The 18,856-nt window shown below is 41.3% G+C and overlaps 1 protein-coding gene across 1 annotated transcript in view; it reads left to right on the forward strand.

Moving 5' to 3' along the window:
* Nucleotides 1-7,567: 7,567 nt before the first annotated feature.
* LOC120110103 overlaps nt 7,568-18,856 on the forward strand; it is a 31,943-nt gene continuing 20,654 nt past the window's right edge. Inside the window, exon 1 of the mRNA XM_039124040.1 lies at nt 7,568-7,662. Coding sequence (XP_038979968.1) covers nt 7,568-7,662 — 95 coding nt within the window. The remainder of the gene's footprint in view (nt 7,663-18,856) is intronic.

An 18,856-nucleotide genomic window follows, 5' to 3' on the forward strand; every position in this document is an offset into this window, starting at 1 on the left:
TTGGATCCATGGATTCATATTTAAAAGCTGAAACTATTTGCAGGAGAACCGGTCAAACCAATAAATTGGTATCGCAGTTTTCTTTAGAGTAAATTGCACCGGCCCTTTGGTAGTCACGGACAATTATACATTCCTATCCGATATTTTAGAAATATTCTATTATTTAAATTATACTATATACATAATATATAATTTCCTAATATTATCAATATGACGGATTACAATGAATTAAGAGATTACTTCTACAAGCTTGGCTACACAACCGCCACAATAAACAACTCTCCATGAGCTCCAATAATCTAGACTTATATATCAAATGATGAAACCTACCATCGAAACACATTGAATACGCCTCCAATAGCCTTTTTGACGACAAACACTTTAGAGCAACAGATCACCTCAAACCTCAAATCTCTTCTCTTCTTATGAATAATAGAGGAATTAGAGAATATTTTATTAAGCCCTCTCCAACGAAGTTTAATTTGTCCTCTCCAATAGTCTTTCATTCTCCATAAGATTTCTGGATTTGTAAAATACATAAATATTCATGGTACAACCCTCTTCCCGCTGAGCCCCCTTTTTCCTCGATCCACAGAGACAAAATGTAGGACTGGTGCCAACAGTTCATCACGGAAGAAAGGACTCACCGAGCCGGGATCACTAACTTTTTAGATTTCCTTTTGATAAACCAAGTTATGTGGCTGTAATTATCTAGAGACAAAATAAAGATTTTCATTTCATGATGGTTTTTGCGCCGGATCACATACACCTACATGCACTAAAGCAAATTGGTGTTTAGCCCTCCAATCTGTTATATAGCAAGTGATTGACGTCACAAAATTAGGTAAAAGAGGAAAGTTGGTAGTATCACATGATCATCATATAGAATTAACTCCATAATAATTTTCAAAGGATGCTGTCTAATCATGCAGTAGATTTTGGTGTAAATTAATATTCCTAACCGTACGGGCCAAAAATTGTGGGCTCTGAGACTAGGGGGTGCGACTCATGAGCTAGGGGGATTTGAGAAGGCAGACCATATACCCCAAAGAATACTACTTTGGTTGTACCAAAAAAGAATACTACTTTAGACTACCCAAGTTCTAGTTCTGTCCAGCTCAATCACCTACGAGAGTATCCACTTAAACTTTATGATGGTTGATTGAAGTGTGTAGCATGGGACAGGGTTTAGTTTTCTTTTTTCTTTTTTTCTTTTTCTCTTTTTTTTTTTTTTTGTCAAAATTTTCTCTTTTTTTTTTCAAGACACAGGGATGACCTGAGTCCTGTCCAGCTTGTTTATGAGCTATTTGGCTTCAATCCAAGCCGTAACAACCTCGCTGCCACAAAAGCTGTTTGGCTTTATACTTATTTCAAAAGATGGATTTCTCTCGTTCACACAAGGTATAAGCAATTTTCCCCTGCTTGTGCTGCATGTGTAAAGCATACCTTCACATCAACTGAATGAGAAACTAACCAGAAAAATCTTTCAGGATAAAAAGAAACTGGTAGCAGAAAAGCTACGTGTCACTGACATAATGGGATAGAGATTACGACGCACGATGAATCTACCTATGGCACTACGGGGAATGTCGGAGCTCATGGAAACCCAAGGGTTATGAAGAAAGTTCAAGATGAAGTTGAAGGACTCCTTGGAAACAGAAAAAAAAGTGGAAGAGAGTGACCTTCAACGACTTTATCATATATCTCAGGCTTGTAATAAAAGAAGTTTCTCAGTCGCACCCTCTAGCTGCACTATTAATCCCTCACGAATGTATGTATGATTGAAATATTAATGGATATGATATCCCTAAGAAATCAATGGTGTGCTAAATGCATAGGCTATTGGGAGAGACCCCAATCATTGGCAAGATGCCGAATCCCTTATGCCTGAGAGGTTTGAGGACAATGATCTCAGCTATAAGGGGCAAAACTTCGAACTTATACTATTTGGGAGTGGCCAAAGGATATGTCCCGGCATGCAGTTGGGATTGGTTGCTAGGGAGCTTACCCTTGCAAATCTTTTTTATTGGTTCAATTGGAACTTACCTGATGGAATGAGTAAAGAAGATGTTAGCATGGAAGAGCACTTTGGAATAGTTATTCATAGAAGATCATGTTAAAATCATATGATTGATTAGGACCTTGTCTGATTTATGATTGATTGTGCCAAACTTAATTGGCCTTACAAAATTTTACCTTGATTAATTTATGATTAATTGTGCCAAACTTAGTCGACCTTACCAAATTTTGTCAGCCTCCTACTGCTATAAAAAGGTTGCTCCTGTACATTGTAACAAACAATCAGAAATACAATTCTCTTCTCTCATTCTTCTTTTTCAACAGAATATCGGAGATAAGCGAGAAAAAAAACATCCTTCTCGTTGGTGGATTTTTTTTTTTCCATGAAGAGGACTGCGAGCAAGCTTGTCCAACCGGCGGCAACCCTGGCCAGATTTCATCCGCCACAATCTTTCTCCGGCCAACGCAATTCATCGGATCCCAGGCTTCCGCATTGAAAAAAAAAGAAAAAACTCGTCGCTGTAATCTAGATCTTGCATTCAACTTCTTCTCGTGTTCCGTGGCCTTGCCATTAAATTGTCCATACCCTTTTCTCTCTCTCTCTCTCTTCTATTAAATTGTCCTCTCTATATTAAAACCATACAGAACTCATCCTCTCGTTCTCTCTCACTAACTCTTCCGTCCTCTCTGTATTAAAACCATCTGTCTGCTTCCATTCCAACCCCTAACTCGGCCGGAATCCGTCGCCTCCTCTCCTCTTCATTCTCCTTCCTTTTCCTCGAGAAAGATGAGTGGTGGCGCCTCTCCCGCGCCAGAGCCCCCATGCTGCTTCCCCCTCTTCCTCCTTGCCCAATCTCGAGAGGGGAAGCTATCGCAATCGCCATGGCTCTCCTCGTAGAGAAGACCTCCTCCGAGTGCAAGTGCAAGGTGAAGGACCTCTCCCAGGCCTTTAGTTGCCTGGAGATCGCCACCACCTGGTATTGCCTTCGGTATTACTTTGGATAATATGTTGAATGGGAATTGGATTGTAAAATATGTTATATTACTTTGGATAATTGCAGCACAAATGATGCTGTAATGAAAAGGCTTCGAGATCACTTTTGTTATGCAATGTTGTTTAGTGAGGAGTATAGTCATATTAGATGTTGTGCACATATATTAAATATTATGGTTCAAGATGGAATGAAAATCATTCATGAAGCTATTGAATGTATAAGAGAAATTGTTAGATATGTCTCTGCATCCCCATTTCGAATGCAAGCATTTAATGAAATTGTACAACATATGAGACTTCCTGCTAGAAAAGGACTCACTTTGGATGTTCCTACAAGGTGGAATTCTACTTATGAAATGTTGCATGATGCACTTGGTTATAAAGATGCTCTTATTAGATATGCAAACCAATGACGCATAGAAAAAGGCTTCTATAATTCTTAAATTCTTAGAAGCCTTTCTTGATGCCACTAAAGTATTTTCTGGTTGTAAGTATCCTACATCCAATTTATACCTAAAAGAAGTTTGGGGAATTAGGGCTTTATTGATGGATGAAAGTATCGATACTGATAAAACAATGAAGCAATTAACAAATGAGATGCTAAAGAAGTTTAACAAATATTAGTCTCAGTGCAATAATTTGTTGGTAATTGCTTCTATTTTGGATCCCAGATCAAAGTTGATATTTGTAGAGTTTTATTATCAAAAGGCATTTGAGTTGGAGGAGTGCAAGAAAAAGATTGATGATATTCATGCTTGTCTTTTTAAATTGTATAATGAGTATGTAGATGCAACAAGGGTGCAGCCCTCTATGAGTTCAAGTGAGTGAATATCTAATTTTGGTGGACAAGATGATATAAGTTCCGTTTCTTCCAAAAAGAAATTTGGTATGGATTTTGCTCAATTTAGAAGTCAGAGTTTTTCAAAACGCCCAAAGAGATCTGAGCTAGATAGTTATTTGGATGATGATGTACTTCCTGATTTGGAAAATAAGGAGTTTGACATCTTGGCTTGGTGGAAGAGCAATGCAGCAGTCTATACTATACTATCAAGAATGACTCGAGATGTTCTAACTATTCCAGTCTCCACTGTTTCATCTGAGTCGACATTCAACACTGGTGATAGAGTTGCGGATCAGTATCGAAGCTCTTTGAGCCCATCTACCGAAGAAGCCTTAGTTTGTATCCAAGATTGGCTTTGTAAACAATATGATGAAGGTATATAAATCTTTTAAATTTATCTAATATTTTTTATTTGCTTATTGTACTTATAATTTAAATATTTATGATTGATTTATGTGTTAACAGCAAATTGCTCGAATTCTGTAACGTTGAATGTAGATGACGACACCCTGGAGTGAGCAATGTAGAAGAACTTTTCGATTTTTCTCTATCTGATTGTAAGAGATGCTGCCAACTTATCGCCTTTAAAATTTCTGTTTGCCATCTTGTACATGATATATTTTTCTTGACATCACTAATTGTTGTTTAGTGTTCCAATCATTATTATCTGCACTCTTATTCCTGAAAATTGTTATCACGATCAGGCTGTGTCGGCCTCTCTCCTCTAGCTGCAAATTACAGGTCAAGCATCACAGGTTAATATTTCTTGCATGTTTGCATTGAACTTTTTTTTTTGCTGATATTGACATTTTCTTTAGGCATCTGGCCTGCTATTGTGGTTAACCCTAACTCGTGAATTCATCTAATGGTTTGCTTGAACGTAATGTGCTTGTTAGAGAGCACTGTTTTTTGGGCAACATTCAAGCTGTGAAAGCTTGGAAATGGTAGCCAATAAAATTTGGTGCGTTGAATCCAGCATGGTGAACCAACGTTGAATCAAACGGGTGTGTGATTTTCCTGTGTGCGAACATGATAAATTTGTTAGCAAGCTTTATTCTGCACCCAAGGTTAAGGCAGTTGCAGTCAGAGAACATAGAGGAATGGAAGTGATCCGAGAGAAGTTGGATTGCTTTTATCTTCTGATCCTTGATAGCATTGTGGGTCCTGCGTACACGGCTCCAGACCTGTGAACAATGTTTTGGTTTATGAGACAAAATGGGCTCGGGCTGGGCCCGTGATCGGGCTGGGCCCGTGATCGGGCTGGCCCAATCGGGCTCGGGCCGGGCTCAGGCCGGGCTATGGGGACTAGGGGTTTGAGAAGGCAGACCATACACTCCAAAGATTGTGGGCTCTGAGACTAGGGGGTGCGACTCATGAGCTACGGGGATTTGAGAAGGCAGACGCTACACTCCAAAGAATACTACTTTGGTTGTACCAAAAAAGAATACTACTTTAGACAACCCAAGTTCTAGTTCTGTCTAGCTCAATCACCTACAAGAGTATCCACTTAAACTTTATGATGGTTGATTGAAGTGTGTGGCATGGGACAGGATTTAGTTTTCTTTTTTCTTTTTCTTTGTTTTTTTCAAGACACAGGGACGACCTGAGTCCTGTCCAGCTTGTTTATGAGCTATTTGGCTTCAATCCAAGCTGTAACAACCTCGCTGCCACAAAAGCTGTTTGGCTTTACACTTATTTCAAAAGATGGATTTCTCTTGTTCGCACAAGGTATAAGCAATTTTCACCTGCTTGAGCTGCATGTGTAAAGCACACCTTCACATCAACTGAATAAGAAACTAACCAGAAAAATCTTTCAGGGTAAAAAGAAACTAGCAGCAGAAAAGCTACGTGTCACTGACATAATGGGATAGAGATTATGACGCACAATGAATCTGCCCATGGCACTACGGGGAATGTCGGAGCTCATGGAAACCCAAGGGTTCCGAAGAAAGTTCAAGGTGAAGTTCGAGGACTCCTTGGAAACAGAAAAAAAAGTGGAAGAGAGTGACCTTCAACGACTTTATTATATATCTCAGGCTCGTAATAAAAGAAGTTTCTCAGTCGCACCCTCTAGCTGCACTATTAATCCCTCACGAATGTATGTATGATTGAAATATTAATGGATATGATATCCCTAAGAAATCAATGGTGTGCTAAATGCATAGGCTATTGGGAGAGACCCCAATCATTGGCAAGATGCCGAATCCCTTATGCCTAAGGGCTCGTTTGGTTCGCAGGAAAAGGAGGGGGGAAGGTGTGGTCAACGGAAAAGTAATGAAATGCCTCTTGTTTGGTTGGAGTTTTCAAAGGAGCGAGATGGAAAAGTTGTATTCCCATTGGAATATGATTCCCACATTTCATGGGAAAGTCTTTCCCATGAGAAACATGGGAAAGTTACTTTCCCATGAGGTGGGAATCACTCCTTTTTTATTTTTTTCCAAAAAAACCCTTCAGCATTAAAGAAGCATTAAAGAGGCATTAAAAATCTAATTTTTATTAAGGGCATAATAGGAATTATGCATAACTTTCCTAGGAAAGTGGATGGTCAACCAAACATAAGCACTTTGGAAATTTGTCACTTTCCCATGGTTAACCAAACATGCCAAAAGTATTTTCCTAGGTATCCTCTTCCTAGGAATCTGATTCCCAGGAATCATATTCCTAGGAGGGAAAATACTTCCCGCGAACCAAACGAACTCTAAGAGGTTTGAGGACAATGATCTCAGGGGCAACACTTCGAACTTATACTATTTGGGAGTGGCCAAAGGATATGTCCGGCATGCAGTTGGGATTGGTTGCTAGGGAGCTTACCCTTGCAAATCTTTTTTATTGGTTCAATTGGAACTTACCTGATGGAATGAGTAAAGAAGATGTTAGCATGGAAGAGCATTTTGGAATAGTTATTCACAGAAGATCATGTTAAAATCATGTGATTGATTAGAACCTTGACTGATTTATGATTGGTTGTGCCAAACTTAATTGGCCTTACAAAATTTTACCTTGATTAATTTATGATTAATTGTGCCAAACTTAGTCGGCCTTACCAAATTTTGTCACCCTCCTACTACTATATAAAGGTTACTCCTGTACATTGTAACAAACAATCAGAAATACAATTCTCTTCTCTCATTCTTCTTTTTCAACAGGATATCGGAGATAAGTGAGGAAAAAAACGTCTTCTCGTTGGTGGATTTTTTTTTTTTCGGTGAAGAGGAGGAGTGCAAGCAAGCTTGTCCACCCGGCGTCAACCCTGGCCACATTTCGTCCGCTACAATCTTTCTCCGGCCAACGCGATTCATTGGATCGCAGGCTTCCGCATTGAGAAAAAAAAGGAAAAACCCGTCGCCGTAATCCAGATCTTGCATTCAACTTCTTCTCGTGTTCCATAGCCTTGCCATTAAATTGTCCTGACCCTTTTCTCTCTCTCTCTCTCTTCCATTAAATTGTCCTCTCTATATTAAAACCATACAGAACTCATCCTCCCTTTCTCTCTTACTAACTCTTCTGTCCTCTCTATATTAAAACCATCTGTATGTTTCCTTTCCAACCCCTAACTCAGCCGGAATCTGTCGCCTCCTCTCCTCTTCATTCTCCTTCCTTTTCCTCGAGAAAGACGAGTGGTGGCGCCTCTCCAGCGCCGGAGCCCCCATGCTGCTTCCCCCTCTTCCTCCTTGCCCAATCTCGAGAGAGAAGGGGAAGCTATCACCATCGCCATGGCTCTCCTCATAGAGAAGACCTCCTCCGAGTGCAAGTGCAAGGTGAAGGACCTCTCCCAGGCCTTTAGTTGCCTGGAGATCGCCGCCGCCAGGTATCGCCTTCGGCACTCTTTATGCCCAGATCTCGGCCCAGAAGAACCATGATCCCCGATGGACCTTCATCTTTCCTGGTGCCAAGCCATCTCCCCACCGCAGCTTCTCGAAGGAGGTTGCAGTCCTTAATCAGTTCATTGGTGACCTCGGTTTGGGTGGTAAGGCTTATGTGATAGGCGATCCAGCAGTGCCCAACTGCAAGTGGCATTAATATTATGCAGCCCAGAAGCCTGAACTGCCCATGGTTACTCTTGAAATTTGCATGACTGGACTGAACAATGAGCGGGCATCGATCTTCTACAAAAATTCAAGGGATGGACATTCCTATTCTGCTAAGGAGATGACAAAGCTACAATTGCTATCATTGTGACATGCTGCAATTTCTTGACCTTGTTTTACATAGTTTTTGTTTCGCTCCACACGGTGCCAGTTTCTCCGAAGATGAGGAAGTTAAGCTTCTCGAGCACCCGCTTTCGGTGCTTATGTTCCTCCGGAGATGAGGGAGTTAAGCTCCTCGAGCGCCCACTTCGGATGCTTATGTTCCTTCAAAGATGAGGAAGTTAAGCTCCTCAAGCACCCGCTTCTGGCGCTCATGTTCCTCCGGAGATGAAGGAGTTGAAGTCCTCGAGCACCTGCTTTCAGTTATCCTATTCCTTTAGAGACGAGGGAGGTGCTCCTCGAGCACCTGCTTCCGATGCTCCTGCTCCTTCCGTTGCCCCATGTTCCTCCGGAGATGAGGGACTTAAACTCCTTGAGCACTAGCTTCCTGTGCTCCTATTCCTCCATGGAAGCGGTGGCGACGTGCGCCACACCGTACCGGTAAAAGCTTGGGGGATAAACATGGCAGGCACGGTTTCGCTCCAAACCTAAGCAGAAGCACGCTGAATCATGCCATTAGAAGTTTAGCGGGTAAACTTGGAAGGCGAGGTTCTACTCCAAACTCCAGCAGCAGTACGCCAAACCATACCGTCAGAAGCCTGGCAGGCAAATTTGGCAAGCACGATCGTGCTCCAAATTCCAGCAACAATGCACCAAACTATACCGTCAGAAGCTTGGCGGATAAATATGGCAAGCGCGGTCCTGCTCCAAACTCCAGCAGCAGCGCGCCATACCGAACCATCAGAAGCTTGACGAATTAACTTAACAGGCACGATCTAGCTCCAAACTTCAACAGCAGTGCACCACACCATACCGTCAGAAGCTTGGCGGATAAATTTGGCAGACGCGTTCCCTCTCTTGATCATAGAGGCGTACATCTACATGGCACCGCCCCAGTCCTCAATCTTTGGCTTTATTTGTTGCCCCTGGCTCCTTCATCATTCAGTTAGAGGTCTCTTCCTCTTTTTTTATGGTACTTTTGTCTACGAGCATCGTTGAGCTTCGATTGTCTTCTCTCTGAGATCTGTCCTCAATGCGGATATCTTCACCAAAGCTTATCCTCCTAGCATCTTTCAATTTTTTATTTCGAAACTTAAGTTGGTGTCTACTTTACCACGTTGAGTTTGAGAGGGATGTTAAAATCATATGATTGATTAGAAATTTGAATGATTTGTAATTGATTGTGCCAAATTTAATTCGCCTGACTAAATATCACCTTGATTAATTTGTGATTGATTGTGCCAAACTTAGTCAGTCTTACCAAATTTTTTCAGCCTTCTAGTACTATATAAAGGCTGCTCCTGTACATTGTAACAGACAGGCAGTAATATAATTCTCTTCTTTTATTCTTTTTTTTCAACAACCTCTTCTTCTGGTGGCAACCCTGTTAGATGTATGCCCTAGAAGCCAATCTGGCTGACACATTATTAATTCTAGGACATAAAATTTGTACATGACTTTATTATTATTGAATAATAAATGGGCATTCTTTTCATTCATATTGTTTATGTGTCTATGAATCATCCAAGGAATTAATAAGATGATGATACATATTCTCAAGAGTTGAGAATTTGAGCCATGTATCATTGGTGATTAATTTCTAAATGCTCCTGATCAATGGATCATCACGAGGACGGTGATCGATCCGATCAGTGCACACATCGCTTTCCTTATGGATGGACGAGACTCGAGTCCACAGTGTGGGGACACTGAAGTGATAGTGCAGGTGCTTGTTAGAGAACAAAGGTACTGAGCGTGATCAAGACAAGAAGTCACTTGGATGTCTATCCACTCGTCAGTGACTTGCTTGATGTTGCAGTAGTGTGACTGGTCCTTTGACCTGCGGTGCTTCGGCTATTCACAGTGAGGTTATTGTAGTTTGACTGCACATATACATGGTCTCTAGTCATATGGGTCCTTGTTGTGTAGATTGGTTGCAGTAGGTTCACTGTAGGAGTAGGGTATGCACTTACATGGAATCTATCGATCTTGATAGATGAGGAGAGATCCTATGTGATTTATAAGACTGAGTTCCAAGACCTTGGCCAAGACAGTAATATACAGTGGAGAAAGAGTTTTCCACTATCGAACTCAAGTCAAATAAATCTAGACATATGACAGACGACAGGGTTTGACGAGTTATCCGTGACCTCCGGTCTGTAGGGATCCACGATAGAAGGACTGTATCATATGATAACTGCACCTAGAGGTTCATCATTCTATTCTGCTGGGTAGCCACTACATACTGCTAGGTGTCACTGGTGGATGGTGAGACTCACAGGGATCATCTCGATGGTCGATAATCCCTAGTGAGTTGAGTTGGAATTGTTTCAACCCATTGAAAGAAGTTTTCAATGATATTGTGATAAAGATCGCAATATATCTCACTACCAATCAGAATAGAACCTATGGGGTCACACACATTAGAGGTATTGACCGATCCGATGGTTGAATGTTATTAGGAATCACAAATAATCAATTAGATTGATAAATGGATAACCCACTAAGAGTTAGTGGTTAGAAGAAGGAATAATTGCAATCGGATTGCAATTTAATTTAATTAATTGGACTTGATCATGAGTCCTACTTGGAGTGGGATTCATGGAGTCCTAATTGGATTAGAATTTCAAATTAAATTAGAGTCCTACTTGGAATAGGATTTCTAAAGTCCTAATTGTCTTAGGGCTGAAATTTGGACAAGTCCTAATTAGATTAGGATTTTCTTAAGTCCTAATTAATTTTAATTTTAATCTAATTAATTAAATGACTCCTAATTGGATTAGGATTGAAGAGTTCAATAGAGTCATGGTTTCATTAAATCCTAATTAGATTAGGATAAGGAGGAAATTGAAATGGGTTCATACAAATCCTATTTTGACTAGGATTGGACTCATGCAATGCACCCAAATTAAAATACCCTTTAATTGGTTTAAATGGCAGATTAATATGGACTTGAGGGATGGGCTTATGCCCCTCCTCTTGGGCATTGCGTGGGAGAAAAAGGAGGGGCGCACGCCCCTCCTAGGTGGCATGAAAAATGAGATAAGGATGAGCTCCTAAAAAATAGGAGCTCATCTTTATCTCTTAATATTTCAAAAGGGAAGCATGGGATTTCGGCCAAGGAAGAAGTTTTTCTCCTCATTCCAGCCGTGAGCACGCTCCTCCATCTTCCTCCTTTGAGCCACAATCAAGAGAAGAAAAAGAAAAGCCTAAGACGCCCTCTTCCTTCTTCATCTTGGTTCCAAAAGGAAGAAAAAGAAAAAGGCTGCAGGGCTTTGTTCTTGTTCCTTTGGTTCTTCCTTCTTCTTCCTCCTCTCAAGCCAATCAAAGGTTGATTCAAAGGAGAGGACTTCAGCCATCCATAGCCATCTCTGCAAGGGAGCTAGCACCCCGGTGAGATCCAAATGCTTCAATCGAGTCAGTACTTTGTGTGGATACCTGTAGAGGCCGGACGCGTGTGCGGCTTCCATTGAACCCTCATCAAATACCATGTAAATCAGATTTGCGGAGACCATCTACCCGCACAAGGTGAAGATCTGATCTTCTTAATGATTTTAAAATGGTTTAAAATAATTTAATTCTAATCTATCTACAAACGAAAGGTTTTTAAAATACATTCATGCGATGAACGGATCCCGCATATGTTTTTCCGCTGCAATCTGAAAATTATTTCAAAATTTTCATGGCATATGAGGGATGCTAATAGTGGTATCAGAGCCATGGTTATGTAGATTAAGATTAGAATTAAATTTTTCAAGGCATTTTAGATCTGAAATTTAAGGGATTATGCTTGCTGAAATTTATGGATGCAGAATTTTTAGCTTGCTGATTTTTCTGCATACTAATTATTGGATGCTTGGATTAATGATTCTAATGCTTTGATAATATGATTACAAATATTTAGAATCATATCTTGCATAATCAGCAAGTCATGAGATGAAATAATCAGTTAAATATCAGATCTGAAAAATAATTTTTATGCATGTGATGCGTATGGTGATGATTATGGATGGACCCTTTGAATGTGCTGAAATATTTTGCGATATTCTATGATGGATGTAATTTTAATTTTCAGATGTCTGCATGCATCTTACATTCATGTATTAGAGACCTGCGTGTCTCATGAAAAAGGGTTGTAATTTATTATTTTATTTTTATTTAATTTTTAAAGCAATCTGGGATGTAATCTGTGATGTGTGTTGCACGTCGATGGTTGATTGATATGTACATCAACAAGCTCAACATGCACGGATCGAGATCAAGGGTTGATTGAAGATGGATCAAGGAGTTGATCACAATTGGACCTAAGGGATCAAGATCGAGTCAAGAGTTGAAGACAATCAAATCGATTGACGTGCATGTGCTTTTAAAATGACCCCATCCTGGATCCATAATCATCACCATTTAATTTTATTTTGATAAATGCCTGGATGTTTAATGCTTATGTCTATGCGGGTAGACTTATATTTGCATGAGATGTGAATACGCGATCGAGTGAGACCTAAATCGAAACCTCCCTAATCAGTCGAGGGTGAACCAACATGAGTTACTCATATTAGATTAATTGATCTAATTGGTGTCTAGGCAAGCCTATAAGGTGGTTACTTAATTAGGACCTTACTCTCTGAGTAAGGGGAGCCTCCCACCTGCTTACCTGGCCAATTATTCGATTACCTCTTATGAAGAACTCAAGTTGCAAACACTAAGACTTGATTATGCAATATTAAGTCCATAGGTCTTCCACCGTAGTAGAGCTGCTAAGGTCTTTTCGGTGTTGATTTGTCTCGGCTGGACACAATGGGCAAGTTGCATCGGGGGACTGGACCTCTCTATTAGACATGAGATGTTGCGGGGTAAAGGTGGGGTTGGGCACCAATAACTGTTAGATGAGGACCCAATGACGACTTTATTTCTGCGGTTATACGGTGGGTCTGACTTAACTAAGTAATGGGATCAATAACTGTTAGGTGAGGTCTTCATCACTTAGAGACCAAGTACCACTGCAATTTGCTTGAGAAGCATTGTACCAAGAGTTGTATACTCATCCATTTATATGTCACCAATAACTGTTAGGTGAGGTGACATGTAAATCGGTGAGACCGCAGTACCCACTAGAAATCCTAGTCGCGTAGGATTTTCGTTTCTCCATCAGGAGAGTATGAGGGATTCGAGAAAATAGTGGAAGTATATTTGTTTTAAAAGTCCCTAGAACAAATTAAGTTCAAGTACAAAGTCTAACTAGAATCTTTACTCTCTACAGATAATAATGTCAGCTTCAAACCCTTTGACCCAAATCCTTGAGACCTACAGACTGACCGGAACCAACTATAAAGACTAGCTTAGGAACCTGAAAATTGTTCTGAATTGTGAGAAAATAGGGTATGTGCTCGAGAATGATATCCCTAGGCTACCAGCACGTCCTACTGATGATCAGCGTGAGACGCATCAGAAGTGGACTGATGACGACATTAGGATCAAGTGTTATATCATGGCATCCATGACTAACGAACTTCAATGCCAGCATGAGAACATAAAGACTGCTAGGGAAATACTGGCTCAGCTGCAAGAGTTGTATGGTGAGCAGAGTCGCACTGCACGCTTTGAAGTGTCCAAAAGGCTCTTCAAGGCAAAGATGCGCGAGGGGCAGTCTGTCCATGATCATTGTCTGACTATGATCAAGGACCTCGAGGAGCTTGAGAAGCTCGGTATGTCCTTGCATAAGGAACTGCAGATAGATCTGATCCTGCAATCCCTTTCTGATTCATTTGGTCAGTTTATAGTAAACTACCATATGAATAAAATTGAATGCACGAAGACCGAGTTGTTGAACATGTTGGTAACTACTGAAGGGGCCTTGAAAGGTTCAAGGGGCTCTGTTCTGGCTGCTGAGCTGATTTCTGGTTCCAAGAGAAAGTCTACTTGGAAGAAAAAGAAGCCTGCAAAGAAGCACAAGAAAGACAAAAAGCCTAAGAAGGAAGTTCATAAGAAAAAGGTTGATGACAAAGGAAAATGTTTCCACTACAACGTCAACGGCCACTGGAAAAGGAGCTGCCCTTCATACCTCGAGAGCCTGAAGAACAAAAAGGACACACCTTCTGAAGGTATGTTAGACTTGCTCGTAATTGAAACTAACCTTACGGTTTCTTTTACTTCTAGTTGGGTTATAGATTCTGGTTCTAGTGCTCATCTATGCACTACTATGCAGGGTCTAAAGCAAAGTAGGAGGCTGGCGGAAGGTGCAGTGACCCTTCGGGTTGGCAACGGGGCAAAAGTTGCTGCTGTAGCTATGGGCACCTATCCTCTGTGATTGCCGTCTGGATTTAGTTTATTACTTAGAGACTGTTATTATGTCCCTGCTGCTAGCAGAAATTTGATTTCTGTTTCATGTTTAGCACAGGATGGTCATATTATGACATTTGATAAAGACTGCTGTTCTATTTATTTCAGAAATAAATTAGTTGCACGTGGTTTCATGATTGACAGTCTCTATCACTTGCATATTGATGTGTCTGTGAATGTGTCTGAGCAAGTGGTGAATGCCATAGGATCTAAAAGATCCAGAGATGAGATAAACCAGAAGTATTTGTGGCACCTCAGGCTTGGCCATATTGGAGAGGACAGAATGAACAAAATGGAGAAAGATGGGCTTCTCGGCCCATTGACTTCTGAGTCATATCCAGTTTGTGAATCCTGTCTTCAAGAAAAAATGGCTAGATTACCTTTTGTAGGACATGGAGAGCGGACCACTGAAATACTTACCCTGGTACACACTGATGTGTGTGGCCCATTTGATGTGTCAGCTAGGGGTCGTTATTCGTACTTCATTATCTTTACCGATGACTATTCACGATATGGGTATGTGTATCTTATGAGATACAAATCTGAGTCTTTTGAAAAGTTCAAAGAGTTCAAAAATGAAGTAGAAAAACAGACTGGAAAAACCCTTAAGGTTCTTCGATCAGATCGAGGAGGAGAATACCTTAGTGGGGAATTCCGGGATTATCTCAAGGAAAATGGCATAGTCTCACAATGGACGCCTCCGAGTACACCTCAACTCAACGGGGTGTCAGAAAGGAGGAATCGGACTTTATTGGATATGGTTCGATCCATGATGAGCTTCACTGATCTACCTATGTTTCTTTGGAGAGATGCCTTATTATCCGCAATTTATTTATTGAATAGAGTTTCCTCTAAATCCGTTCCTACCACACCGTATGAGATATGGCATGGTAAGAAGCCGAGTCTTGGTCATCTCAAAATTTGTGGATGTCCGGTCCATGTCAAGCGACTACAGGCGGACAAGTTAGAGTCTAGGACCATAAGTGCTCGTTTTATTGGATATCCTAAAGAGTCATTAGGATACAATTTTTCCGTCTCAGAGGATCACAATGTGTTTGTGAGCCGACATGCCGTCTTCTTGGAAAAACAGTTTATCCTTGATAGAGGCAGTGGGAGAAAAATTGAGCTTGAAGAGAGAGTCTCTGAAAAACAACGAGTCATGGATCCTATAGAACCTATTCATACAGAGCTAGTACACATAGTACCTCCTCCACCTCGTAGATCTAGTAGGGTCTCCCATCCTCCCGATAGATACTTAGGTATACTAGAAGAGGACACCGAGGAAATGTTCCTCATGGGAGATAGGGAACATGTACAGGATCCCAATACCTACGATGAGGCGATATTTGATATCGATTCCGAGAAATGGCTGAAAGCCATGAAGTCAGAGATAGACTCCATGTATTCCAACCAAGTCTGGACCTTAGTAGATCCACCAGAAGGTATAGTACCTATTGGATGCAAATGGATCTACAAAAGAAAGATAGGTTCGGATGGAAAGGTAGATACCTATAAGGCAAGGCTAGTGGCGAAAGGGTATAGTCAGCGCGAAGGCATTGACTATCAGGAGACTTTTTCACCTGTAGCCATGCTAAAATCTATTCGAACATTGCTTGCCATTGCAGCGTTTCATGATTATGAAATATGGCAGATGGATGTGAAAACTGCTTTCCTGAATGGATATCTTGATGAAGATATCTATATGAAACAACCTTTGGTTTTCACTTCCAGTGATGGAGATCACAAGGTATGCAAGCTGCAAAGGTCCATTTATGGACTAAAGCAAGCATCTCGAAGCTGGAATACTCGTTTCAATGATGCAATCAAATCGTTTGATTTCATCAAGAACGAAGAGGAACTGTGTGTTTACAAGAAGGTTAGTGGAAGTGTTGTCGTGTTCCTCGTACTGTACGTGGATGACATCCTCTTGATTGGGAATGATGTTCCCATGCTAACCTCGGTCAAGATCTGGTTGTCAAAAGAGTTCTCCATGAAAGACCTTGAGGAAGCATCCTACATTTTGGGGATTAAGGTCTAGAAAGATAGATCTAAGAGGTTGCTTGGCCTATCACAGAAGATGTACATAGAGGAGGTACTGAAGAGGTTCAGTATGGAAAACTCCAAGAGGGGTCTATTACCTCTTAGTCATGGGATTCATCTCTCCAAAAAGATGTGCCCCAACACATCTGAAGAGATTCAATGCATGAGCAGGATTCCTTATGCTTCTGCAATAGGGAGCCTCATGTATGCCATGCTATGTACACGACCTGATATAGCCCTTACTGTGAGTGTCACTAGCAGATATCAGTCGAATCCAGGCGAAGAGCACTGGACAGCTATGAAGAACATTCTTAAGTACTGTTGCCCAGTAGATACAACCCAAGAGGGGGGGGTGAATTGGGTCTTTTAAAACTTTTAAACTACTTCTAGTACTTTTTGATTAATTATGCTAAGTTGTATATATGCGCAGTGAAAGTTAAACTTAGCAACAGTTTGATGTATAGAATGTGACTTGATTAAATATGCTTGCAACTAAAGGATGTCCAGATAAGAGTTAAGCAAGCAGTTTATCTGAGTAAGTGAGTGTGTTAGTTAGACAATAAGCAGAAGCATTACAAACACAACAAACATATAGTGGTTCGGTGCACCCCAGCACCTACATCCACTCTCCAAGACTTCTTGGGAATTTCACTATAATCCTACAGATTACAGCCGGTTGTTTTACAAGCTCACAACCCAACTTGTTGTTTTACGAGGTCACAACGAACTCGGTCGGTTTTCCCAGGCTCACCGACTAGAACCACCCCAGATTGTTTTCCCGGGATCACAATCGAACCCTTACACGTTGGTTTTACCCTCGGCTCACCAACAAACCTAAACCCCGTTGGTTTTCCCTTTGGCTCACCAACAAACCTTACACCGTTGGTTTTCCCTTTGGCTCACCAACAAACCTTTAACCCCTTGATTCAATCCCTTGATTGAATCAAGTTACAAGATATTAAAACAAAGAATAAAAATAAATCAAAGCTTCTTAAACAAGCAAATATAACAATATAAACAAATAGAGTAAAGAGAAGCCCTCAAACGAATTTTGAAGATGGAGGAGCTCGACTTCTTCTTTACTTGACCCTCTTCTGATTTGGCACGAAGTAGAGGATCACCGCGGCAGCACACGGATGGAGAGGAAGCTTTGGGATACACTTGGAAGCTCTTCTTCTCTCTATTTCACTTTGAATGGCCCTTATTGTGCTTATGGGAGATTTTCCTTGGAATCTCTTCCCTAAATGTTTTCTCCCACTTTCATGAGTTCTCCCCTAGCTCTCTTCTTGTTTTTATAGCTTTAGATGGCGTGGAAACAAGAATATAGCCGTTAGAGACAAGAAAAAGACCCGTTGGACACAGTCTGCATTTCCTGACAATGTTACCGTTGGGATCGGAGTCGACTCGCGCGATCAGGAGTCGGCTCGCCTGTTGCAGGAGTCGGCTCGTGCTTTACTGGAGACGACTCGGCCACTGTTCCAAATTTGAATTAAAGTGCATGCCTTGACTGGGAGTCGACTCGTCTTAACCCGGAGTCGACTCGCCAACTTCTGGAGCTGACTTGGCAATTTCGGAGTCGGCTCATCCACTGAAGTCCGTGGATCCAATTTTGAATTTTGTCCTCTCGAGTCGACTCGACTGTCCTGGGAGTCGACTCGAATCTCAGAGCCCGAACTCCCGATCCTCTGTCTTTTGGCTCGTCCAGTCTTGGAGTCGACTCGAACTTCCTTGGAGTCGACTCGGCTCTCAGTTTGCGAAACTTGGTCTTCTGCCTTTTTGATGTGAAGCTGTCTTGGAGTCGACTCGAGCTGTCTGGGAGTCGACTCGAATCTCAGAGGCAGTAACTTGGTTTTCTGTCTGTTGATGGTCGCGGAGTCTCGGAGTCGACTCGCGCAATGCGGGAGTCGACTCGAATCTCAGAGTCCCAAAAACGCTCTCTGACTTTTTCCTTGTGTTCCGCTGAGAGTCGACTCTTGCTTTCTTTGGAGTCGACCTACCAACCATCGGAGTCGATTCGCGTTCCACTGGAGTCGACTCGAATCTCAGACCCGAAAACTGCTCTCTGACTTTTCTGCCTGTGACTCCTAGGAGTCGACTCAAACTTCTCCGGAGTCGACTCGGTAGACATTGGAGTCGACTCGAAATCCTCAGGAGTCGACTCGAAGACTATTCTTTTGAATTTTTCCTTTGATTTTACTCTTCCAAATTGAATCCTTTGAACTTTAAGCTTGGGCCAATAAATTGTAGCTTTCTTCCAACTTGAGAGCTTTGGAGGCCTTCTTGTGTTCTTCCAACTTGCTATGTTCCTTGCAAAATAAATATCTTTCTCCTTGCAACATAAACATTAGTATCTATACTTCAAGGTTTTGTGATCATCAAAATCAATCTATGAATCAATCTTTGGGTCATCAATCTCCCCCTTTTTGATGATGACAA

Source organism: Phoenix dactylifera, chromosome 3, assembly GCF_009389715.1.
Source record: "Phoenix dactylifera cultivar Barhee BC4 chromosome 3, palm_55x_up_171113_PBpolish2nd_filt_p, whole genome shotgun sequence".
NCBI classification, from domain to species: domain Eukaryota; kingdom Viridiplantae; phylum Streptophyta; class Magnoliopsida; order Arecales; family Arecaceae; genus Phoenix; species Phoenix dactylifera.